Source organism: Cetorhinus maximus, chromosome 20 (genome assembly GCF_964194155.1).
Source record: "Cetorhinus maximus chromosome 20, sCetMax3.hap1.1, whole genome shotgun sequence".
In the NCBI taxonomy this organism is placed as follows: domain Eukaryota; kingdom Metazoa; phylum Chordata; class Chondrichthyes; order Lamniformes; family Cetorhinidae; genus Cetorhinus; species Cetorhinus maximus.
In genome coordinates, this window is record NC_135898.1 from 84,238,363 (window position 1) to 84,265,636 (window position 27,274).

The 27,274-nt window shown below is 44.8% G+C and overlaps 1 protein-coding gene across 1 annotated transcript in view; it reads left to right on the forward strand.

Moving 5' to 3' along the window:
• The window catches only part of LOC144694703 (slit homolog 1 protein-like), a 191,135-nt gene that overhangs the window by 14,676 nt on the left and 149,185 nt on the right, over positions 1 to 27,274 (forward strand). Inside the window, exon 4 of the mRNA XM_078565291.1 lies at positions 3,555 to 3,626. Within this exon, the coding sequence (XP_078421417.1) occupies positions 3,555 to 3,626 (72 nt within the window). The remainder of the gene's footprint in view (positions 1 to 3,554; positions 3,627 to 27,274) is intronic.

Genomic DNA, 27,274 nt, shown 5'->3' on the forward strand with positions numbered 1-27,274 from the left:
GATGTCCTCTTGAGTGGGAACAGTTTCTCACTATTTACCCTTTCCATACCCCTCAGGATCTTGAATACCTCTATCAAGTCTCCTCTCAGCCTTCTTTTCTCCAAGAAAAGCATACCCAACCTCTCCAATCTATCCTCATAGCTACAGTTCTTTATCCCTGGAATAATTCTTGTGAATCTCCTCTGTACTCTCTCCAATGCCTTCACATCCTTCCTCAAGGATGGCACCCAGAACTGGATGCAGTACTCCAGATGAGGCCTAACTAGTGTCCTATACAAGTTCAACATGACCTCCTTACTCTTGTACTCAATGTCCCTGTTAATAAAGCCTAAGATACTCTGTGCTTTATTAACTGCTCTCTCAATATGCCCATCTATCTTCAATGACCTATGAATGTATACACCGATGTCCTTCTGTTCCTGCACCTCCTTTAGAGGCTCTCCCTTTATTTTATACTATCTCTCCATATCTTTCCTGCCAAAACGAATCACCTCACACTTCTCTGCATTGAACTTCATCTGCCACTTGTCTGCCCAGTCAACCAACATGTCTATGTCCTTTTGAAGTTCAAGACTATCCCAATCACACTTGACACCATTTCCAATCTTCATATCATCTGCAAATTTTGAAAGCATGCCCTGAACTTGCCTTGGTTATTAATATATATCAGGAAGGGCAAGGGTCCCAACACTGACCCCCGAGGAACTCCACTTCAAACCTTCCTCCAATCTGAAAAACAACCATTTAATACTAGTCTCTGTTTCCTGTCACTCAGCCAATTTCTTATCCATCTGATACTTTCCCTTTCATTCCATGAACTAGAATTTTGCTCACAAGTCTGTTATATGGCACTGTATCAAAAGCCTTTTGAAAATCCATATACACCACATCAATAGTGTTTCCTTTATCAACCTTCTCTGTTACAATAATATTGAAGGAACTTCTTTACTCCAAATACAATAGAAACGCCCTCTTTTTCAGTTTGTGAGTAACCTTTCTCGCTGCAGACAGGGTTCTAGATACATAGCCTATCGGTCTTTCAGATCCATCCTCCATCTTGTGTGACAATACTGCTCCCACTCCGTCGGGAGATGCATCGCAAGTGAATATCAATTCCTTGGACGGGTCATAGTGCACTAGCAAACACGACGAGTGTATAAGCTTCTTAGCTCTAGTGAAGGCTCCCTCTTGCTGTGCCTTCCAAGATCATCTGTAGTTCTTCTTCAATATAAGTGTAAAGGGGCTAATACTGTAGATAGATTAGGCAAGAATCGACCGTAATAGTTTACCAAAAGACTTTTGCCCCGTGATGTTGGTAGGAGAGGGTGCTTCCTTGATTGCCCTGATTTTCTCCTCTAATGGATGCAACTCTTGGGCATCCACTCGGTGACCCCGATACATAACTTCCTTTTTTGGAAGGTGCACTTTTCTTTGTTAAATGAATGCCAGCCTCTAAAAATCTCTTCAGAACCTCTTCCAGGTTTGCCACATGTTCTGCTTCTGTGGATCCTGTGATTAGGACATCGTCCAGGTACATTATAACTCAGGGGAGTCCTTGTAGTAAGCTTTCCATAGTTCTTAGGAAAATCACACAAGCAGATGACACACTGTATTTATGATGATGTAGCTTCTTGATGTGTTGTCCAGCTCAAGCTGTTGATACAGATGACTCATGTCCAGTTTAGTGTAGGATCTTTCTCCTACGAGTTTAGCATACAGATCCTCAATCATTGGGATTGGGTATTTGTCTAATTTCACAGCCCTGTTTACCATTAATTTATAATCCCCACAGGTGCGAATGGTTTGGTCTGGTTTTAGCACAGGGACTATGGGTGCTGCCCATTCTGAAAATTAGACTGGCTGGATTATTCCTAACTTCTCCAAATGACATAATTCCGCAACTATCTTTTCTCTCAGAGCACTTAATTTCTGGGTTACTGGTGAGCTGCTTGCGGTATTTCTTTTTGCTTTTCTAGCCTTAGGGACCCGTGTCCTGCTTTGCAGTAGCCTCCCTGGTCTTCGCCCCATGCCCGGTGGCAGGTTCCTGCCCTAACTGCAGAACGGCGCCATGTTGCACAGTCTGCAAAGCCTGTGAGTCCCTCTCAGCGCTCTCCACTGCTAGCGCTATCTCCACGGTGTGCTTCAGGTCTATCTCAACTTCGGCAAGTAAACGGCGCTGAATGTCGTCGTCAGTTATGCTGCAAACCAAACGATCTTGCAACATGTCGTTTGAAGTATCACCGAAGTTACAGTGCTCTGTTACCTGTTTTAACTTTGTGATGGACGTTACGATCGACTCCCCAGGGGCCCTTACTCGAGAGTTAAACTTGAATCTTTGCATGATCCCTGAGGGTTTAGACTGAAAATATCCTTTCACGAGGTCAATTAGCTTTGTGAAGGACCTGGAATTTGGAGCGTTCGGAGCCATCAAGCTACGGTTCAGGTTATACATTTTGCTCCTGCAGACACTTAGCAGAATTGCCTTCTGTTTTCCTCCGCTTCTGCTCCACGGGAGGTCTGTCCTCCCTGAGCTCGCCTTAGGACACCTGCCTCATTTAGTTAGCTACAAAGTAGAAACCCAATCGCTCAATGTATTGACCCCAGTCATGGACAGATGAGTCGTACGGGTCAATTCTACCAAAGAGAAGCATTGCAGGTGAGTATACTTCTTTCTATTAAAGTATCGGAATACTCACAGTCCCTAGGCGAGGTGCTGTGGCTGCGGTATTTATTCTCGTCGCCAATTGCAATAAACTTGGAGCGCAGGATGGGTTTCTTGTAAGAAACAGTGAACTTTATTTTCAGACTCCAGATGAGAGTACCTGCTTGTTCCAAGGCCATGGCTAGAAAGCTTTGCCCCTATGATTCCCCACGCTTAGGGCTGATTGGTCTATACAGTCACATGATCCCCTTAGCAGTAAGAAATGGTTTAACTTACAATCATTACAGAGAGTATTAGTGGGCACTCAGTATCATAGAGTATTAATGGGCAATCAGTATCAGAGAGTATTAGAGGGCACTCTAGATCAGAGGGTATTCAGTATCAGAGAGCGTCACAGGGGACTCAGTATCAGAGAGTATTAGAGGGCACTCTGGGTCAGAGGGTATTCAGTATCAGAGAGCGTCATAGGGCACTTGGTATCAGAGAGTATTAGAGGGCACTCAGTATCAGAGAGCACTCAGCATCAGAGAGTACCAGAGCGCAGAGAGTGTATCAGAGAACATTCAGTATCAGAATATTAGAGCGTATTCAGTACTGGAGAGCATCAGAGGGCACTCAGTATCAGAGACTATTAGAGGACACTCAGTATTAGAGATCACTCAGAATCAGACAGTGTCAGAGAGCGCTCAGTATCAGAAAGTATCAGAGACTATTAGAGGGCACTCAGTATTAGAGATCACTCAGCATCAGACAGTGTCAGAGAACACTCAGTATTAGAAAGTATCAGAGGGCAGTCAGTATCAGAGGGCAGTCAGTAGCCCAGCTAGAGACAGCACCACTTGTTGGAGTTGCAGCCCTTGTCTTTTTGCTGACCATTCCTTTTATTTTGCAGGCGGCTGAATCGCAATCAGCTACAGATTCTGCCAGAATTACTCTTTCAGAAGAACCCTACACTCTACAGACTGTGAGTAATATCCTTGGCAATTACCCTTGTAACTCATGATTATATATACAGAGATAAAACCAGGTACAAATCAGTACTGATGTGAAATTGTTAAGTTATAGTCAAATATTCGCTGCACATTCATTATATCTCCCAGACATAACACTCCCATTCACTCAATATACATCTCTCAGTTATAACACTCTCTTTGCAATAAAATTATAAACTTTTCTATGTTTTGTTTCTTTGTTGAATTATCAATCTATTATGTTCCTTATTATAACCCATAGACTTGCCTGAATCAGTGGGAACTCTTTTATATTGTGTGGAGAGCGCGTAGTATAATTAGACAGCAGCCTTGATACCTGGTAACGTCTCTTTCCCCGCAGCACACATTCCCTGAGGCTACGGCATACACAGGGCCTGTCACAAAGGATTCTTTGGAATAATATATACCTATTTACAGCTGTCTGAATACTTGGAATGTTACTCAGGGAACAGATGGCTGTGGGCGAGTTACAGGAGTGTAAAACACGCTGGGAGCTGGAATGCAGGGAACTGGGCCATAATGTGGGCTAGTGCAGGCATAATGGGCAGAATGGCTTCCTACTGTGTTGAAATTTCAGTGATCTGCATACATTCATTTAACATCTTTAACTTAGCCGCAGATGTACAAAACAGATGGGAATAGCATTGGGTGAAGATATGGGGGAGGTTACAGTAACTATGGTCATAGAGTAGGCTTTGAGGAGACAATCTCATCCTCCTGACCCCTGGAATGTCAGATGTCTCTCAACAACCGCTTCATTGTATACAGCTGGGACAAATCCAAAGAGTGCAATGACCCATTTTACTTTAAAGGGCCATATGATCCAATTTTCTAAGTTGAGAAACCCAAAATGAAGGACATTGACCAACGATGCAAGAATCATCTGCTACAGAAGGAGGCTGTTGGGCCCATCATGGCTGTGCTAGCTCTCTGAAAGAGCTATCCAATCTCCACTCTCCCACTCTCCACTTATAATCCTCATAGCCCTGGAAAATTTTCCTGTTGAAATATTTGTTCGATTCCTTTTTGAAATTTTAAAAAATTGAACCCGCTTCCACCATCCTGTCAGATAATTTATTCCAAATCTAATTAACTCACTGATTAAAAAGATCTTTCCCCACCTCCCCCGCACTGTTTTTGGTCAATTATTTTAAATTTGTGTCTTCTGGTTATTTATCGCCCCCCCACCACCCCCAACACCCACCTTGCCAGTCCATTTCCTTCCTCTCAATTATGAAAATCTTTCATACTTTTCAACATCTCTGTTAAATCTCCTCTTAACCTTCTTTGCTCACTGGAGAATGATCCCAGCTTCTTCAGCCCCTCCAGAGATCTGGAACCCCTCATCCCTGGTACCATTGTAGTAAGATTGGAAAGACGAGGTGAGAAGATGAGGAAGGGAAGACTTTATCTTATTTGACACTGGCCGTCTGGTTGTATTTGAGATTTGGAATATTGCAACTATTCCTGTGCATTCTGTAAAGGTTTGATTTGTGTATGATGGAGAATGAAGTCTGCTTTAGAAGGAATCAATGAGATCTTAAGGGGTGTCTTTTGAAGTTTATTATTGAAATCATTCCCTTAGTGAATGCCTTTCCGAATGTCTCCAGGATCTTAGCTCCAATTCTGACCTCATGTGCATCCCTGGTTTCTATTGTTCCACCAATGGCGGTGCTTTTGGCTCTGGACTGACCGGTGATCACTCACTCATGACTGGTGACCACTCTGTAGATTTGGTCTGTAGATGGTGAGGGATTCACTATTGGTTAGTAGCCTCTGTGATGTGGTTGCTTTAGTCTTGTGCCATCTTCTCAGTAAGCCTGTGGTTCCCAAACGTTTTCCCATTGTGACCCTATTTTAATGCCTCTGACTTCTTTGAGGGGTATGAGAGCTGTTGACTGGAGTAGGGGAGAAGCTTCAGTTGCTCAGTTGTTGAGTGGGCGGGAGGTGTCAGTTGTTGACCTGGGGTGGGGGGGGGGGAGGGGGGGTGGCGACGGGGCTATTGCTCCAGGCCAGGGGCCTGGGGAAAAGGAGTTGAGCATTGGGGGAATTGATGAAAAGGCCCATGAAACAAAAGGAAAACAAACACCTGCCTTTTCATTGTCTTTTTTGGCAGCAGCAATCAGGCCTCAGAGAGCAGTCCATTAAGCCGTGCCCACCAATTGAAAAGCACATGAGGCTTTAAAGGGGCCTCACAGCTGTCAGCAATCAGTCCGAGCTCCACAGCAACCATTGCTGCCTTGGGCTCGCGACCCCAAAATCTCCTCTCGCGACCTTTGGGAAGCCCTGCTGTAAGCTGGCTAGGCGAGTGGCCATGCAGCAACCAAGAAGGTACCCAGCAGGCCACTCACAAGTTGTTCCCTTTAAGAGACCACACGCATGCAGCCGCGCAAAATAGTTTGTAAATGCCATGAACTCAAATGAACGGGCCATGCACAATGGAAAGGTTCAGATGGGACGTTGGCCTGGTGGCAGTCACTGTTGATTCAGTGGTCACTATCGATTCAGCAGTCACTATAGATCAGGGCTCGTATATAAGAATCAGCAAGTCAGTGCTGGGGAATTGTGGCTGATGACTATCTCGCCGATCCATGACACATGGGTCAACTGATGTCTTTCCCCCAGTGAAAGGTCACCCTCCAAACCGAAACCCACAATATTTTCAGAGGAAGCACCAAAAGAAAGTATTACAGGATTCCTCCTATGTGTGGGACAAAGAAAGACTGAAAAGTGCCAATTTCTACATTGCTCAGGACAGCCCAAGGTTTTTTTTTACAGCCAGTGATGAATTTTGGAAGTGTACTCACTGTTGTAATGTAGGAGGTGCAGCAGCCAATTTATTCTGTTTTAATGATGTTGGTTGAAGGATAAACATTGGCCAGGACGTTGGGGAGAATTTTTTAAAAAATATTCATTCGTGGGATGTAGGCATGGCTGGATAGGCCAGTATTTATTGCCCATCCCTAATTGCCCATGTTCAGAGGGCATTTCAGAGGGCAAATCCCTTGCTCTTCTCCAAAATAGTGCTGAGGGAACTTTAATATCCACCTGAGAAGGCAAACACGGTTTCGGTTTGACATCTCATTTGAAGGACCGCACCTCTGACAGTGCAGCACTCCCTCAGTACTGCACTGGCAATGTCAGCCTGGATTTTATGCTCAAATCTCCAGAATGAGCCTTGAACCCATGACCCCCTGACTCAGACACGAAAGGGCTGCCCAATGAGCCGTGGTTGAAGCTATTAACAAGCTCACAACAAGAGCAGGCGGTGCTGAGACAGTGAACCTTTGTTCCCATTCACTATATTATTGCAGCAAAATGTCACGATATTGTACAGGAGGAAGCTCCGTATTAAATGCCTGCATCCAGATCCGCGTGAATATTGCTGGAACAAGGGTTAAACGACCGTCAAGTTGGTTTCCTCCCCTCCTTGACCCAAGTTGGTTGCTGTTGGCCATTGAAACGTCCTTAACCAAGAGCATCAAACTCAGCACTGACCACGAATTGACCCCATGTACCTTCCCGAACTGTGCGCTGTCAGCATCTAGTAAGCTCACTTCCCAAGTCATTGAGGGAATGCCTCTTTAATATTTTAACAAAGCATTTCATTATTGAAGCTGGGAAAAATGTGGTCTTATTATTTAACTAGGAAAGTGCCTCAGGGTGAGGGTGACTCTGTGTTTCACAGACATCAGCCTTTCCAGTGTCATGTTTTCACAAGACAAATTCAGTGCCTTTTAATTAGAAATGATTTAAAGTACCTTGAAGTTATGGGAAGCAAGGCATTAGTGCATTCGATCTCCGAACGGATGTGATTACGAATGCTTCCGAGCCTCTAGGACTTTGCGATCCTTATATGCCTGTGTTTTATTTTCATGCTCATTTAATATGAACGATGTTAGTGCAGGAGAGAAGAACATGTTTATCTTTCAGGCATCAACAGTCCCCAAGGTCGACACAGCACGGGGTTAGATACAGAGTAAAGCTCCCTCTACACTGACCCCATCAAACACTCCCAGGACAGGTACAGCACGGTGTTAGATACAGAGTAAAGCTCCCTCTACAATGTCCCCATCAAACACTCCCAGGACAGGTACAGCACGGGGTTAGATACAGAGTAAAGCTCCCTCTACACTGTCCCATCAAACACTGCCAGGGCAGGTACAGCACGGGGTTAGATACCGAGTAAAGCTCCCTCTATACTGTCCCATCAAACACTCCCAGGACAGGTACAGCACGGGTTTAGATACAGAGTAAAGCTCCCTCTACACTGTCCCATCAAACACTGCCAGGGCAGGTGCAACACCGGTTAGATGCAGAGTTCTAACCTTAGCATTCCCTTCTATGCCTTGAATCATTTTCTCACTCTCCACACCAGCCATTCTTCTATCCTCACTGGGTCAGACTGCCTATCTTTAGCTTAATAATTACATTTCATTTTTTGAAAAGCATACAGTGCTCTGGTCACTGCATAGTCTGAATACTGTGTCCCATTCTTAGACACAAAGGACTTGTTCTGGCCTAGGACGCAGTGTAGCAGAGAAGCAAACCCCTGTGCCTGGTATAGTTGCCGTGAGAGAGAAGCTTGTGGAGCTGAGGCGTTAGCCGATTTCCCATGGTTAAGGCCCCAACACAGGGTTGTTAGTTCAGCAACAATGACCCCTGAGTGATTCAGATCAGAGTGGTTTTAAACAACAAGCTTTAATATGCTTTTACTATTAACAGTATCGTTTTTAATTCAGCTGCATTATTACATTTAGTGGGGAGCAATTACCATAACTGGTTTCCCTTTGGAAAGTCGTGTTCAAACTCATCAGACCTGTTATGTTTTCTGGGTCACTGTTACAGCCCCACCGCCCTGAGAGACCTCTAATTTTTTGGGGGGGGGGGGGGGTGGGGAACAGGTTGCATCCTTATTAATGTTCACCGGCTTCGGAAGGACACGCTCATGGTGGTAGCTCGGCAAGCTGATTCCAGGCTGAGCTGATTTTGCAACTTTCTAATTGTTCTTTTTCCCCCTCCTGAGCTTTATACTCTTTTTTAAAAATCCCAAAAAAATAAACAAATTAACTAGTAAACAAATTAACAACCCCTTAAAGGGGCACTGTGACAAAAAAACAAAACTTTAAAGGAGACTTATCACATTAAGTTAAAATAGTGTCCCCGGGAGCTGATGATGCACTCCAGTCACTGCAGCGCCAACTGGTCACGGAAGCCCTCGAATGTACTAGTGGACATCGCATGCTCCCTCTCCAGGGCCACCCGGCGAGAAGATAATCGCGGAATAGGGGCAGACAGCCGAGTCTAACGACCTCCTCCACGGCCCGCTGCCTGGACCTGTTAATGGCCACCTTGGCCAGGCCCAGGAGCAGACTTACAAGGAGGTCCACCAATCTTCCCAACAAATCCACCCCCCCCTCAGCACTGTGTGGCCAAAGATCAGGAGCGGGCAGCTGAAGTGTAACCAAAATTTGAGGAGAACCATAGAAAAGTTACATTGCAGAAAGAGGCCATTCAGCCCATCATGTCTGCGCCAGCCAAAAAAAGAGAAAACAAGAAACTAGCCGTTCATTTTTAATTCCACTTTCCAGCGCCTGGTCCATGGCCTTGCAGGTTACAGCATTTCAGATGCAGATCCAGGTACCTTTTAAATGAGTTGAATGTTTCAGCCTCAACCACCATCTTAAGTAGTGAATTCCAGACACCCACCAGTCTCTGGGTGAAAAGGTTTTTCCTCATGTCCCCTCTAATCCTTCTACCAATCACCTTAACTCTATGCCCGCTGGTGATTGACCCCTCAGCTAGGGGAAACAAGTCTTTCCTGTCTACCCTATCTAGGCCCCACATAATTTTGTACACCTCAATTAGGTCACACCTCAGCCTCCTCTGTCTTAAGGAATACAACGCTAGTCCATCTACTTTCCTCATAGCTGCAATTTTCCAGCCCTGGCAATATTCTTGTAAATCTCCTCTGTACCCTCTCCAGAGCAATTATGTCCTTCCTGTAATGTGGTGACAAGAGCTGTACACAAAATTCCAGCTGTGGCCTAACCATCATTACATCCCTGCTTTCGTATTCTATACCTCATCCAGTAAAGGAAAGCATTCCATATGCTTTCATTACCACCCTATCCACCTGTCCTACCACCTTCAGGAATGTGTGGACATGCACTCCAAGGTCTCTCACTTCCTCAACCCCTCTCAATATCCTCCTGTTTATTGAGTATTCCCTTGCATTGTTTGCCCTCCCCAAATGCATTACGTCACACTTTTCCAGATTGAATTCCATTTGCCACTTTTCCGCCCGCTCAACCAAGCCATTGATATCTTTCTGGAGACAACAGCTATCCTCTTCACTATCAACTACACGGCCAAATTTTGTGTCGCCTGCAAATTTCCCAATCTTGCCTCCCACATTTTAAGTCCAATCATTTATATATAAAGCAAATAGCAAGGACCCAACACTGAGCCCTGTGGAACGCCACTGGAAACCTTTTTCTAGTCGCAAAAGCACCCATCGAGCATTACCCTTTGTTTCCTGTCGCTGAGCCAGTCTTGGATCCAACTTGCCACCTTCCCCTGTATCCCATGAGATCTCACTTTTCTAACAGTCTGCCATGTGGGACCCTGTCAAATACCTTACTGAAATACAGGTAGACAATATCCACTACACTACCCTCATCAATCCTCCTTGTTACTTCCTCAAAAAACTCTGTTAAGTTAGTAAGACATGATCTTCCCCTAACAAAACCATGCTGACTATCCCTGATTTCTAAGTAATAGTCTATCCTGTCTCTCAGAACTGATTCCAATAATTTGCCCACCACTGAAGTCAGACTGACCGGACTATAATTTTCTGGCCTATCCCTTGAACCCTTCTTAAATAATGGTACAACGTTTGCAGACCTCCAATCCTATGGTGTCTGGCCAGTATCTAGTGAGGATTGAGAAATGATCCTTAGGACATCTGTTATTTCCTCCCTGGGTCCCTTTAACAACCTGGGATACAATCCATCCAGCCCTGGTAATTTATCCAAGGATGCCAGTCCCTCCAGTACTTTCCCTCTCATTATGCTTATTATATCTAATATTTCACACTCCTCCTCCTTAACTAGAGTGTCTACTTCATCCCTCTCATTGAAAGTACCCATCGAGAACCCTGCCCACATCTTCAGCATCAACCCACAAGTTACGATGTACATTCCTGATAGGCCCTACCCCTTCCTTAGTTATTGTCTTCCTCTTAATGTACCGGTAAAACATCTTTGGGCTTTCTTTGATTTTACCTGCCAATATTTCTTCGTATCCTCTCTTTGCTTTCCTAATTTCCTTTTTTACTTCACCCCTGTACTTTCTATACTCCTTCAGCTAATCAAAAAGGGGCAGCAACCACTGGCAACCTATATACACATGGAACATGACTCCTCAAGGCTCACCTTAGCTTTGTGTGTTCGGCTCTTTACATATTATCTCGACACCAGCCAGTGACATGGTCTTTTACGTTAGGTTGTGGGTCCATTGGCAACCACTCCCTTATCCAGGAATAGTTTGAAACTTCAGCATTTTCACAGAATGATGGAATGGTACAGCACCGAAGGAGGACATTTGGCCCATTGAGTCTGTGCTGGCTCTTTCAAAGAATAATCTAGTTATTCCAACTCTCCCACTCTTTCCGAAGATCCCTGCAACTTCTCTCCTTCAAATGTTTATCCAATTTCCTTTCCTCCACATTCACATTCTGGCCAAAAGGCTTATGCATAGCCCGCTGGGATACTTTGGCCATTTAAACCATTTTGAAATATTCTAACAAAGGGCAAATTGACACTAGAATTGCCAATTCTCCAGTGTGAACCCAGGCAGGTGAGTCTTGGCAGACTATTTGAATGTCAGGAAGGGTCACCAGCTGATGCCAATCCCAGTTCTCACCCTACATTCAGGCGTGTGTACTGCCAAGAGAAGTCACAGTACTGTGGTCAGAAACAGGGAACTTTGTTCTCTTTTCCCCACACACGCAAACTCATAAAATGTATGGAATATACAGCACAGAACCAGGCCATTCATCCCACCTCATCTTCAAATGAGCTTCCGTCCACCAACTTCATCTCATCCTATCAACATATCCTTCTATTCCTTTTCTCCCTCATGTGTTTATCCAGCTATCTCTCAAATGTACCTTTGTTATTCATCTCAATTGCTCCAATTGTTCCACATGCCCACCGCTCTTTGGGTAAAGAAATTTCTCCTGATTTCCTGATTGGATTTATTACTGACTGCCTAATTTTGATGACCCCGAGTTCTGATCACAACTTTGGAAACATCTTCCCTGTATTTAGTCTAAATTGGAACATAGGACTAAGAGCAGGAATAAGCCATTCAGCCCTTCAAGCCTGCTCTGCCATTCAATAAGATCATGGCTGATCTGGTTGTGGTCTCAACCCCACTTTCCTGTCTGCCCTCCTTAACCCTTAACTCCCTTATCTTTCAAAAATCTGTCTAACTCTGCCTTGAATAAATTCAGCCTCCACTGCTTTCTGGGGGTAGAGAATTCCACACACCGGTGACCCTTTGAGAGAAAACATTTCACCTCATCTCCATCTTAGACGGTAGACCCTCTTATTCTTAAACTGTATCCCCCGATTCTAGTCTCTCCCACAAGTTGAAACATCCTCCCGGTATCAAATCCCCTCAGGATCTTATATGTTTCAATAAGATCACCTCTCATTCTTCTAAACTGCAATGGCCAACCTGTTCAACCTTTCTTCATAAGATAAGCCCTTCATCCCAGGAATGAGTCCTCTCTGAACTGCATCTAATGCAATTATATATTTTTTCAAATAAAGAGACCAAAACTGTACACAGTACTCCAGGTGTGGTCACACCTCAGCTGCTGTAAAACCCCCCTACTTTTATATTCCATTCCCCTTGCAATAAACGTCAACATTACATTTGTGATCCTGATTGCTTGCTGATCAAACCCTTTCATCGTTTTAAAGATCTACTAGGTCACATCTCAGCATTCGCTTTTCTAGAGGAGCAAGTCCCAGCGCGTCTGATATTTCTTGATGGGTGGAACCTCTGAGTTCTGGTATCATCCTTGTGAATTAACACTGAGGACAATTTCCTGCCCCTAACTACTGTTGTAGCTGAAATTGACAGACGGAGCACAGATCAGGGAATCAAACTGGGATTTTTAATTTGGTCTTTTGCTTGTGCTGGTGAAACACATCAACCACTAGGGTCTGTGTGAAAGAGAGAGAGAGAGAGAGAGAGCGAGAGACACGAGAGAATAAACTGCTTTATACTTTTAGCCTTACCTCATTGTATCCTGACAAAAAGGATTCTGTCTCATTCAGGCGCGGGCACTGTGTAAACTTCGGATCTCACTGACTGCCCACATGGTTAGCAGATCTGCAAGTCTCTTTACTATTTGGCTGTTTGCCAACAGACCAGCCTGAATTCACTTTCCATCTTCTCGCCTTTCCCTTTCTGACAGGGACCCCCAAAAGGCTGAGGAGAGCTTCCACCTCGGAATGAGCTGTTGCCCGGGAGACCGATGGCTTTCTAGCTTTTCCTAGCTCAGGGTGATTGTTTGTCTCCAAAGAAAGAGAGACCCTTGTCTTAATCTCCTTAGGTTCCCTGAGTGGGTATGGGGACGGGATGAGGGTGGGTGAGGGAAGAGAGTCGAGTGTGGGTATGACAAAGGGACGAGGGTGGGTATGGGGAAGGGGCGAGAGTGGGTATGGAGAAGGGACAAGGGTGGGTATGATGAAGGGCAAAGGTGGGTGGGGAAAAGAGGTGAGGGTGAGTATAGGGAAGGGGCAAGGGTGGCTTGGCGAAGGTGTGAGGGTGGGTGTGGGGAAGGTGTGAGGGTGGGTAAGGGGAAGGAGCGAGGGTGAGTAAGGGGAAGGAGTGAGGGTGGGTAAGGGGAAGGAGCGAGGGTGGGTAAGGGTAAGGGGTGAGAGTGGGTATGGAGAAGCGGGTGAGGGTGGGTATGGGGAAGGGTGAGGGTGGGTATGGGGAAAGGTGAGGGTGGGTATGGGGGAAGGGTGAGGGTGGGTGGGGCAAGAGAGGCGAGAGTGGGTGGGGGAAGAGTGTTGAGTATTTGATAAACAGTAACCATCAGCAACAAAAACAGAATTACCTGGAAAAACTCAGCAGGTCTGGCAGCATCGGTGGAGAAGAAATCAGTTAACGTTTCGAGCCTTCACGGCCCTTCGGCAGAACACCACCGAAGGTTCTGCCGAAGGGCCGTGAGGACTCGAAACGTTAACTGATTTCTTCTCCACCGATGCTGCCAGACCTGCTGAGTTTTTCCAGGTAATTCTGTTTTTGTTTTGGATTTCCAGCATCCGCAGTAGCTTTTAGCTTTTTGTTTTTATTTTAGTAACCATCAGCAGTTGGTTCTCAGAAGCACGTTAACTCCTCTTCTGATCTGGGGATGGGTGGTCTCTCTGATCTGAGGGTGGGGTGGGGGAGGTGGTCTCTCAGATCTGGGGGTGGGGGAGGTGGTCTCTCTGATCTGGGGGTGGGGTGGGGGAGGTGGTCTCTCTGATCTGGGGGTGGGGTGGGGGAGGTGGTCTCTCTGATCTGGGGGTGAGGCAGGGGAGGTGGTCTCTCTGATCTGGGGGTGGGGTGGGGGAGGTGGTCTCTCCGCAAGTCCACATTGTTTAGATTTGTCCGTGACCCTGGGTCTCTGCAGCTCTGCTACATTTTGTAAGACAGACACAAAGCTGTGGAGGTGTAGAGGAGTGTTTTTTTTAACGAGTGTTTTTTTTAACGCATTCTGGGGATCTAGGTATCACTGGCTAGGTCAGTACTTATTGCCCAACCCTAACTGCCCTTGAGAAGGTGGTGGTGAGCTGTCTTCTTGAACCGCTGCAGTCCATGTGGGGTAGGTACACCCACAGTGCTGTTAGGGAGGGAGTTCCAAGATTTTGACCCAGCGACAGTGAAGGAACGGCGATATATTTCCAAGTCAGGATGGTGAGTGGCATGAGGGAAACTTCCAGGTGGTGGTGTTCCTACCTACCTGCTGCCCTTGTCCTTCTAGATGCTAGAGCTTGTGGCTTTGGAAGATGCTGTGGAAGGAGCCTTGGTGACTTGCTGCAGTGCATCTTGTAGATGGTACACACTGCAGGTGTTGCATCAAACCTCACCTCCAGTCTGTACCATTTCTCAAGCCATGAGGTTGCCAATTTTTGCACATTAGGTAATATAAGACCCTCCAAGGTGAGTTGTCAATATATCCACTCACCCTACTTTGTATACACACTTCACCCATAGAATGCACTCAATATAACCATCTCCCTGTGACATCATCTCATATATCAGCTCCCCTATTGTTGTGTCAAGTATGCAATTAACACCCAGTTTGTACCACTCATGTGTAGGAGTTTATATCGGCTGTACAGTACCAGATAGGAGTGAATTGTTCTCTTTTCCCCACTGCGTACTGTACTTGTACAGGAGCTGACACTGAGGCACAGATAGACAGGACAGTACCAGGCAGGAGTGAATTCCCTTTTACCTTCCATGTACTGTATATGAACAGATCAACTGCTCCCAGTCACAGATGAAGTTTAGAGATTAAGCCATTATGTTGATTTTTTAATATTTTAATTTTAAATTAAACTTTGGGTCTTTCATAAACTAGGAGTTGCAATGGCTCCGTGGTTGACCTATCCTTTATAGAGTTTTGTCCTCTTACAGTCTTCTCCGCACTCTCCTCAAGGTGCAGTTGCTCCTAAGGATGATGTTGTTATATGTGTGAGTTTAATCAGCGACTAAGCTTGGCTGGTTTTTCTCCTCCCTGGATCTCAGTCGAGGCCATTTCTCAAGCTGCCTCAATTCAGCACAGAGCTGAAATTGAACCTGGCACATTCCCAATCAAACTGTCTAAGTATTTCATACATTTCAATTAGATCACTTCTCATTCTCCTAAACTTCAGAGAATATTGCCCATTCTACTACAATGAGTAAGTTTAAGAATGAGATTGATAGATTTTCGGACACTAAGGGAAACAAGGGTTTTTTAAAAATTCATTTACAGGGTGTGGGCATTGCTGGCTAGGCCAGCATTTATTGCCTATCCCCAATTGCCCTTGAGAAGGTGGTGGTGAGCTGCCTTCTTGAACCGCTGCAGTCCATGTGGTGTAGGTACACCCACAGTACTGTTAGGGATTGAGTTCCAAGATTTTGATCCAGTGACAGTGAAGGAACGGCGATATATTTCCAAGTCAGAATGGTGAGTGGCTTGGAGGGGAACTTGGAGGTTGTGGTGTTCCCATGTATCTGCTGCCCTTGTCCTTCTAGATGGTAGTGGTCATGGGTTTGGAAGGAGCTGCCTAAGGAGCCTTGGTGAGTTTCTTCAGTGCAGATGGTACACACTGCTGCTACTGTGCGTCGGTGGTGGAGGGAGTGAATGTTTGTGGAAGGGGTGCCAACAAAGCGGGCTGCTTTGTCCTGGATGTTGTTGAGCTTCTTGAGTGTTGTGGGAGCTGCATTTATCCAGGCAAGTGGAGGGTAATCCATCACACTCCTGGCTTGTGCCTTGTAGATGGTGGACAGGCTTTGGGGAGTCAGGAGGTGAGTTACTTGTCACACGGTTCCTAACCTCTGACCTGCTTTTGTAGCAACTGTATTTATATGGCTAATCCAGTTCAGTTTCTGGCCAATGGTAACCCCCAGAATGTTGATAGTGGGGGATTCAGTGATGGTTATGCCATAATGGCATGGATATGGGGATAGGGTGAGAAAGTGGTCTTGAGGCCGGAAGTCAGTCATTCTTGTTGAATAGCGAAGCAGGCTCGATGGGCCAAATGGCATTTTTCAGTTCTTATTTCTTATGTTCTTACTATCCTTCTGAGTTAGGGGCTAGAGTGCTACCAATTGAGCCAAGATAGACAGCATAATCTCTGGATCTAGTTTCATCAACATTTGCATTGAGAGGCAAAGGGGGAACTGGTTTCGTTTTCTAATTGTAAACAGCTCTTTTGTCAACCTCAGCTGCAAGAGTTTAATCAGAGGGATCAATCAAGCTCGATTTGAAAAGATCCATTTGAAATGAACTTCTGTAACAAACAAGAGACTGTCAATACCTCCCACAAGTTGAGAGAATGCAGCTTTTCTTTCCTTCACTTGCCGGAGTTCTTTACCTAGACTGATGCTCCAGTGCAGTGCCAAGGGAACACCATCTTTCAGATTGAGATGCTGAACCGAGGTCCCCATCCGCCCTCCCTGGTGGATGAATGATCGCTGGTCAACTTTCAAAGATGAGCAAGGGAGTTCTTCCCATGTGCTGGCCAACATTCGTACCTGAATCACTAATCCCACCCCCCTCACAAAAAAATCGAGGAATAAAAACAGAAACTGCTGGAAATACTTAGCATGTGGGGTGAAATTTAAATCGAGATCCAGTCCAAGGCAAAAACAGGGGTAGAGAATCACAGAACGGTTACAGTACAGAAGGAGGCCATTCGGCCCATTGTGCCCGTGCTGGCTCTCTGAAGGGACAATCTACCTAGTGCCATTCCCATGCCTTTCCCTAAGGTGACTGTAAAAGTGAGTTTTAGTGAGCACACCATCAAATGGAAGTACTTGAACAGAAAGCAATGAAAGTGAACTGGGCAAAACTGGGTTCCTGCAAATTGTCCCATCCTGTGTGTACATGGCCCTGTGGTGATCCAAACCTTTCACAATCCTCATTTCCCTGTCAGGCAAATCTCTCTTTTTAACTTGTTTTCTTTTTTAACTCTCTATCTCCTATCCCTGTTTTAATTTTCTAACGTTGCTGATTGTAGCTTAGAAAAGGGAATGACAGTCGTCTGCTTTTCTTCATCTGACCTTTTCCTGCTGAAGACACTTCATTTTGCTGCAGCCATTCTCCCTTTTGTTTTTTGTTCATCACCCAGTTTTGTTTTTACAATATTCCTCGCTCATTGAAACTTAAAGCAGAGGTAGAAACAATCACTATTTTTGTATTCATGCTCCAGGCGCCTGCAACCCACACAGCGTACCTCACCTCTGCCTCTACCCCCATGGGGACCAACCTTTCCAGACACTTTTATATCTGATTGTGGGACAAAGAGGCTTTCATTTTTTTTTTTGCAAGCTTGCCACGTTGTTTATGTCACTTCTCAACTTCCCAGCGATTTTACTTCAGCTCCATTCTGCATTACATGGTGCTATTAGTATAAATATTGCAATAGAGTTTCCACTTTAAGCGCAATTGGGAAATTGTGCTTAAAATTGCACTGGTTAGGTTACAGTTCAGGTTTCTGCTAAAGTTCAAGTTTCTGATAAAGTTCATCGGCATCATTACAAATGTAAACTCTTCCGTGAAGCAGCCCAATCAGGCAGTGTAACGGGATTTAATACTTTCCTTTAATTACGTTCAAAGGTGTTCCTCAATGTGCTTAAGAGTAGGAAGCTGGCGCAGTTTTAGATCCATGGAATCATAAATTAGTTACAGCACAGAAGGAAGCCATTCGGCCCATTGTGTCCCTGCAAGCGAAACTCAGCTAATCCCACTCCCCTGTCCTTTTCCCCATAGCCCTGCAATTATTTTCCCTTCATGTACTTATCCAATTTCCTCATGAATGCCTCGACTGCACCTGCCTCCACCACACTCCCAGGCAGTGAATTCCGGATCCTTACCACTCGCTGTGTTAAAAAGTTTTTCCTCATGTCGCTGCTGTCAATCACTTTAAATCGATGTAATCTGATTCTTGATCTTTCTGCCAATGGGAACACTTTCTCCCTATCTACCCTCTCTAGATCACCATGGTTTTGAACATCTCTATCAAGGTAATCTCCTCGCAATGTTCTCTTCTCTAAGGAGATCAGCTGTAGCTTCTCCGACCTAGCCACGTATCTGAAGTTTCTCATCCCCTGAACCATTCTCATGAATCTTTTCTGCATTCTCTCTAAAGCCTTCACACCTTTCCTGAAGTACCGTGCCCAGAATTGATCATTATTTTCTTTATCTATTCATTCATGAGGCTGTGGGTGTCGCTAGCTGGGCCAGCATTTATTGCCCATCCCTAATTGCTCTTGAGAAGATGGTGGTGAGCTGTGTTCTTGAATGGCTGTAGTCCATGTGGTGTAAGTACATCCACAGTGCTGTTAGGGAAAGAGTTCATTTCTTTTAGACTGTGATACAACCGAGTGGCTTGCTAAAAACAAAAAACTACTGCGGATGCTGGAAATCCAAAACAAAACTTGCTTGTCCCTACAACCACCCCACCCTCAACTTCTCTCCCCCCACCTTAAACCAGCTTATATTTCACCCCTCTCCTAACTACACTCAGTTCTGTTGAAGGGTCATTACTTGAAACGTCAACTCTTTTCTTCTCCACCGATGCTGCCAGACCTGCTGAGTTTTTCCAGGTAATTCTGTTTTTGAGTGGCTTGCTAGGCCATTTCAGAGGGTAGTTAAGAGTCAACCACATTGCTGTGGCTCTGGAATCACTTGTAGGCCAGACCAGACCAGGCAGATTTCCTTCCCTAAAGGGGCATAACCTGAAGGGTTTTAATGACAATAGTTTCATGGTCACCATTACTGATATGAGTTTTTAAGTTATAGATTTTTATTAATTGAGTTTATTCTTAAATTCCACTAGCTGCTGTGGTGGGATTTGAACCCATGTCCCCAGTGCATTAGCCTGGGCCACTGGATTACTAGCTCAGTGACATTACCATTACGCCACCAACACTCACTCTTCACCCAGTATACTCCACTCATTGCTGAACCAGCAATTTCAATACAAGCCATCACCAAAAAAACAAGCATTTTTAATAAAAGCAGCCAGTTCACCACCTGTTAGCAACCCAATTTTAAATCACTGAAAATGACTTAAACCAAATTGAACCATTCACTAGTTTCACTGGTGGAAAGTAGACAGTTTCTGAGTAAATTAACAATTTTCTGAATATGTAAAATGTATAAAACGTGCCTATTAGTGCCTGTGTATCTAAGAAAAGTAGTGTCTCCTCAAATGGCCACAATCGGCAGAAACCTTGCCATAATCATTATTTCGGTCTGGGGGCGTTTCGGGCTGGGGGCGTGGCCAGTTTTGAGGGCGTGGCTGACTTCAGGCAAAATTATCTTTAAACCAACATTAAAGATGGCGGAAACTTGATTCGTACTGGATACAGCGCCAGCTTCTGTGATCTTTTGGGGTGGCCCGGCCAACTCCACCCGTATTGCGTTGCTGTAAGAACCGGAATCATGGCAGAAGCTCCACCCCATTATGTAGCCCCAAATGCATGGCGGGCATCATCATGGGAGAACCCTCTCACTAGTTTGAAGAGAACTTTCCAAATATATATTGTATAGATGCTCTGGATGGGGAAAGAAGAGGTTAAATGCCCAGGTGAACTCAAGATGTGTGTTGACCATGGCACCTGAGTGAGTAGCATTCTCACCTCTGCATCAGAAGATTATGGGTTCAAGCCCCACTCCAGACAATCTATACTGAAACTTCCAGTGCAGCACTGAGGGAGTGCTACACTGCTGAAGGTGCTATCTTTTAGGTGACCTGTTAAACAGAGGCTCTGTTTCCCTTCTCAGGTGTTGTAAAAGATCCCCATAGCACCATTTTGAAGAAAAGCAGGGGAGTTCTCCCTGGTCTCCTGGCCAATATTTATCCCTCACTAATTTATCCCTAACAAATTATCTGATCATTATCACATCGCTGCAAATTGGCTGTTGTGTTTCACACGTTGCAAAAATGTGTTTCATTGGCTGTTAAGTGCTTTGGGACATCGTGAGGTCATGATAGCTGCTGTATAAATATAAATCTTTTTTAATTGAATATTTATGCAAATAATTATATATATTTGGGTGTATTATAATTATTATAATGTCATTGTTACAGACAAGGGGGGAATTAATTTAAACAGCCCTGATTTCTCCCCTCGCCACCCATCTGTAAACAGAAAGGTGTTTTGATTTGCTTCCCCCTTTATAAGGGGTAGCATATTGCCCAACTCCTCAGTTTCGATGTGATCCAATTTCTATTAATAACCCTACAGCAAACTTGTGATAGGATGAACTCAGAGGGTTAGTTTATCTGCACACATTCAAACAAGGGAAGAGGGTTGCAAAGTTGCCTCTTTTTCACTCATAGACTAAAAGAGGGGGCGAGAAAGGAAAGATTTACAGGACAAAGATCACTGAGAAAGGAATCATTGTTCACGTAAGTCCAGAGTCCAGAATCAAAGTCCAATGATGTATTGCACAGAGGTCAGCAGGCTGAACTGATGCTGGATAATTCACTTTTCCAGTAGAGTTGACTTCCACAATGAGATAGGCACGCAGAGATGAATTAGTCTTGTAAGCAGTGGTACAGAAGTTCCAGTCGAAACAGTGTAGATGGGGCCAGGCATTCAAACCTGGACTGAGCCCCTTTTCTGTGCTGCTGCTTGGTAGATGGCAAAATGGCAGACTGAGCTTTGCAGCTCCACAAGGCTGTAGCACTGGTTCCATAAGCTAGATGATTCCATGTCACATGACTTTCACCTCTCCACTTTGGCTTTGACAGAGGGTGTGCATCTCTTTGTCTGGGTCCCTGGGATTGTTAATATTTCAATATTAAGTCTTAAAGGGGGGTTCCGGGGTCCTTTGTCCTAGCAGGTGAATCAACTCCGGTTGGCCAGGCCTGGCTTATGAAATGTAGATGGCCTTTGTATAGTTCTCTTTGAATTTGGTCTCTGCACCCCACAGGGAGTTGTTAGGGTCTCCTCAGAGATAGCGAGATGTCAATTACTGTGAAATTACCATATTAGCTATTATTGCTCGAGGGTTGCAGACATACATAGCTTCAGCCATTTTAAGTTCTTTGTCCAGTTTTTAAAATTTTAGAAGTTAGCCATGAGAATATATATATATATATATAATAAAAATATAGAATGTGAGGTCTTACAGAGTGTGACCCCTGACATCATGAATATATATTATTCTAATATGGGAATTGAACCTAAACCTTCTCAGAACTCTTGATGTAAATCAAGCTGCACACTCTCTTTTTAAATTACTGAGGAGTATGGGTGAAGGGCTGAGACTGACTGTGAAGGACACAACCAATGTTGACAGAGTAGGAGAGTATAGGAGGTAAATCAGGAAGCAGCCATCAGTTGACGTCAAGTTTCAGCTTCTGTTTTTTTGCCAGGAGTACTGCCTGACCTGCCGAGTGTTTCCTGCCTTTTCTGTTTTCTACATCCTAACTCGCACCAAACCCCATTTACCCATCACACTCTGTCCGCATTGATATTGGTTCCTGGTCTGGCAAGGCCTTCAATTTAACTTCTCACCCTTGTTTTCCAATCCCTCCATGGCCTCACCCCTCCCTGTCTCTGTAATACCCTCCAGCTTCCACAACCCCCTGAGGTCTCTGCACTCCTCCAATTCTGGTCTCTTAAGCATCTTCAATTTTAATCGCTCCACCATTGGAGGCCATGTCTTTAGCTGTGTGGGCCATCAGCTCTGGAATTTCCTCCCTAAACCTCTACCCCCCCCCTCTCTACTTCTCCATCCTCCTTTAAAACCCACCTGACATGTGGTTCAGTGTCAGTTTTTGCCTGATTTTGCTCCTGTGAAGTGCCTCAAGACACGTTTAATTCCATTGATGGTGTTAAGTCCAAGCTGTTGCCCCTTTTTTATTGAAAGCACATGTGGGTGATCATTGGTTTGGGAAAACATGAAATCTGTCTGGGAAACAGCACAGTACCAACACAGTTCAAACACTCACCATGTAAGTTCATGGCAGGGCGAATTGCATGGAATTCCTCCAGTCTCAGCCTCTGAACAGCCTCTCGGTTTCTTTGAAAAAGGGACAATGAGGAGGGGAGGGGAAAATAAACAAGTGTCAAAAGAAAGGAAAGGTGATGTGATCCTGATTTAAACATGGTGAGGTAACAAGGGGTGATGGTTTTGAAATGCTTCAGGATGAATGTGGAGAACATCTAGGAGTCTTAGTAAACTCATCACTCACCCACCATGTGTAACCAATACATGGCACTGATCGACAAAACTTATAGAAAACTGAACTACAGTCAGAACAACAGAGGAGTCAGAGGACATTGTGTTTAAACTGTACATAGCTCTGATAAGACCCACAATGAACAGTGCGTCCAGTGCTGGTCAGACCCACCTTGAACACTTTGTCTAGTGCTGGTCAGACCCACCTTGAACAGTGTCCAGTGCTGGTCAGATCCACCTTGAACAGTGTCCAGTGCTGGTCAGATCCACCTTGAGCACTGTGTCTAGTGCTGGTCAATGAGAAATACTGGAGACCATGCAGTCACTGGAGTTGGCACAGGTTGGGCCTATACTCAATGGAGTTTAGAAGAATGAAAGATGATCTTATTGAAACATATCAGGTTCTGAGAGGACTTGACAGGGTACATGCTGGGAGGATGTTTCCTCTCATGGGGGAATCTAGAACTGTGGGTGCAGTTTAAAAATAAGGAGTCTCCCATTTAAGATGGAGAAAGGGAGGAATTTCAAAGGGTTATTAGTGTTGGAATTCTCTCCTCTAGAAAGCAGTGGAGGCTGGGTCATTGAATATATTGAAGGCTGAGTTAGATAGATTTTTGATTGACAAAGGAATTAAGTGTTATGGCGGACAGGCAGGAAGTTATGGAGTTCAGGCACAATCAGAACAGCCATAATCGTACTGAATGGAGGAGATGGTTTGATGGGCCGAATGGCCTAATCCTGCTTCTATTACTTATGATGTTAGAAGAGTCATGACATTGACCCTTAGAATCAAGGGTCTGAATTATGAGGACAGACTAGAGAGGCCTGGGCTTTTTAATTATGAAAGGAGGGATATGGCAGGTGATCTTATAGATGGACGTGAGATAACAAATGGTGTGGAAAAGGTTAATCCGGATTATTGCTTTAAATTAAACAGTAGAAGTAGCAGCAGAACACCTGGGTTCAAAGGGTTCTATATCATGTAAAGGCTGAGTGATGCTTGGAACATCTAAAAACATCTAATCATCTGAAATCATCTAAAAACATTTTTTGCATGAATAGGAGGAGTATTGGGCTGTTTGGGGTGGATAGATTGAATAGCCTTCACCATCCACATGAATTTTGTAAGGAGGAAGACTGTGTAGGACAAGGCAGCTCAGGAGCGATATGAGATGCAAGCAACAAAAAAAAAAGAGGCTAAAGCTTAAGGTGACCTCCCTTCAGAGAGGAGCTGGGTTCGATCTAACAATAACAGTTGGAGATAGTCCGAGTAAATAAATTCCTGTTCCTCCTTCTCTCCATGTCCTGACCTTCTCCTCTACAGGAGCTGCACTCAATCACAGAAGCAGTTTCTGAGCTGGTTCCCCTCATTACATTCCCTGCCAGTGTGTGTGTGTGTGTGCTAGGCCTGTGCGCTGGCAAAAATTCACAGTACGTGTGAACTCAATTAATTTGTAAATTGAGCCCAAGTCCCACGACAGTTTCACCTGCAACTCTATACCCTTTCTCTCCGACCTGATTTTTGATAAGACCCTGGTGGTCTCCTGTTCTGAGTAGTTTATTAGGGCTTTCCCTATTCCCCATGAGGATCAGTTCAACACAATAGCAGAAATGTGCAATTAGGTAGAATCTTGCAACAGACAAAGAGGTTATTTAGCCTGCTGAACCTCTGATATCCCTTCAAAAGAACTGCCCAATTTAGTCCCACAGCTTTTCCCCCATAACCCGGCAAATTAGACCTCTTCAAGTACATGCCCAATTGCCGTTTGAAAGTTTCTATGGAATTTGATTACCCCACACTTTCAGATAGCGCATTCTAGATCTTAATAACTCCTGTGTGAAGAAATGTTTGATTTCCAATTATTCTAAATCTACAATCTCTGTTGACCAACACACTCACTGGAGTTACCAGGAGCTCTAAACCCCTGATAGTTTTGAACACCTCTATTAAATCTGTTTTAAGGAGAACAATCCCAGCTTCTCCAATCTCACCACATTACTGGAGTCCAGCATCCCCGGTATCATCCTGGTAAACTTCCTCTGCACCCCCTCTCCAAGGTCTTGATATCCTTCCTAAAGTGTGGTTCCGAGGATGATTGACAGGATTCCAGGTGGAGCCTAACCAGAGGTTTGTGAAGGTTTGGCACAGTTTCCTCATTTTTGAATTCAATAGCCCTATTTACAGAGCCCACTATCCTATATGCTTCCTCAACTTCCTTATCAACTTGCCCTACCACAGGAGGAGGGATTGAGGAAACTGGTCCTGAATTCTCTAGAGTTTAGAAGAAGAGGTGACCTCATTGAAACATACAAAAAGGCCTCAATAAGGTAGATGCAGGAAGGATGTTTCCCCTGGCTAGGGGGATCTAGAGCCAGGGGACACAGTCTTAGAATAAGGGGCAGGCCATTTAGGACTGAGATGAGGAGGAATTTCTTCACTCAGAGGGTGGCGAATCTTTGGAATTCTCTACCCCAGACGGCTGCCATTGAGCATGTTCAAGATAGAGTTCAATAGATTTCTAGATATTGACGATATCAAGGGATATGGGGATAGTGGGGGAAAATGATGTTAAGGTAGAAGATCAGCCATGATCAAGTTGAATGGCGGAGCAGGCTCAAGGGGCCGAATGGCCTACTCCTGTTCATATTTCCTATGTTCCTATGTCTTTTCAAAGATTAGGGCCGTTAGCATAGCAAAATGTCCCAAGGCACTTCACTGTAGTGTTATCGGACAAAATCTTACACCAAGACACACAAGAAGATACTAGTATAGATTACCAACAGATTAGCTAATGAGATAGGTATTAAGTAGCATCTTAAAGGAGGAGACATAGAGAGAGAGAGGCGAAGAGGATTTAGGGAGGGAATTCCGGAGCTTAGGGCCGAGGCAGCTGGAAGTATGGCTGCCGATGATGGAGCAAAACGAATTGGGGATGTGCAAGAGGTCAGGATTGGAGGAGCGCAGGGGTCTCAGGGGCTGGATGAGATTACAGAGTTAGGGAGAGGTGAGGCCATTGGAGGGAGTTGCAAACAAGGATGCGAATTTTCAAATCGCTGCTCTGCCAGATTGGGAGCCAACGTAGTTCTGTGAGCACAGGGGATCTTGGGTGAACAGATGTCGATGCGAGTTAAGGCCCCAGCAGCAGAGTTTTGGATGAGCTGAAGTTTACAGAGAGTGGGAGTTGGAAACGCAACCAGGAGTCCATTGGAATATTTGAGATCTGAAGCTAATAAAATCATGGATGAGAATTTCAGCTACAGGTGTGAAAAAAACCCTCAGTTTCTCTCTCTCCTCCTTTAAATCATCCTTAAAACCTACCTCTTTGTTCTAATATCTCCTTAATGTGACTCAGTGTCAAACTTTGTTTGATAATGCTCCAGTGAAGCACCTTAATCTCTTCCTTATATGCTTAAAGGCATCATGTTCATTTGAATATAGTAAAAATGTCCCAAGGGACTTAAGAGGAGCGTTTTCAAATGAAACGTGACACTGAGCCACATAAAGAGATATTATGATATGTGACCAAAACTTTGGTAGATTTTAAGGAAAGTCTTAAAGGAGGGGAGAGAGAGAGAAAGAAAGAGAGGGGTGGAGAGGTTTAGGTAGGGAATTCCAGATCTAACGAGCCCAAGTTTAGTACTTCCCATTTCCAGCTCCTTGAAGGTTTGTTGGTATTATCCCCACGTGAGAAACATGCGGGAAAGGAAATAGGAATGAAAGGCCAGGTCAAGGGAAAGAAAAACGAGACTATCAACTGAGGACAAGTTTTAGCATTGGCTCATGGCAGGGATATCAATGTCTCTTTGTACGCGCGTCTCCAACCGTTATATTTAGCTGGTAATGAATTCTCTTGTGATGGATGGGAACTCATAGGGGCCTACATAGAAACATACTTCAACAGCTTTATTTGACCATAGAAGGAAAGGTCACAGGGGTCCATTGTGTGTTATTAGTTTATTTGCCAAGAGTCAGTGTAGACTATGTGTGTCCTCTGGCACTGACTTTCCCATTGTAGCCAAGCAGCCTTGTAAAAAATCCTCACTAGAGAATTGGAGTGCGTCTCTCCAACTCCCACAGGCAGGCCAGCGCAACAAATGTTCCCCCCAAAGACAAGACTAATTTCTCTACAAAGAGACATTCTGCAGCCCGAGACATAGAAAGGGACAAATGAGTGAGGAGCACACAGCATACCAATTAAGGAGCACAGTTCCTGTGGTGTAGTCGCAGGGCTCAATCTCAGAGCAGCGCAGCTGTGGCTCAGTGGGTCGTACTCTTGCCTTGGAGTCAGAAGGTTGTGGGATGGATCCCTGCTCCAGGCGCATGAACACGAAATCTAGGTTGACACTCCCTGTCCAGTACTGAGGGAGCGCTGCACTGTCGGAGGTGCCGTCATTCAGATGAGACCTTAAACCATGGGCCTGTCTGTCCTCTCAGATGGGTGGAAAAAGGTCCCATGACTCTGTTTGGAAGAAGAGCAGGGGAGTTCTTTCTGGTGTCCTGGCCAATTATCCCCCAACATCAGTAACAAACAGATGATCTGCTCAGTGTTTGTGGGATCTTGCTGTGCACAAATTGGCTGCTGCACTTCCTAGATTATAGCAGTGACCACTCTTTATGAGGTGTTTCCTGGGCTATAGAGT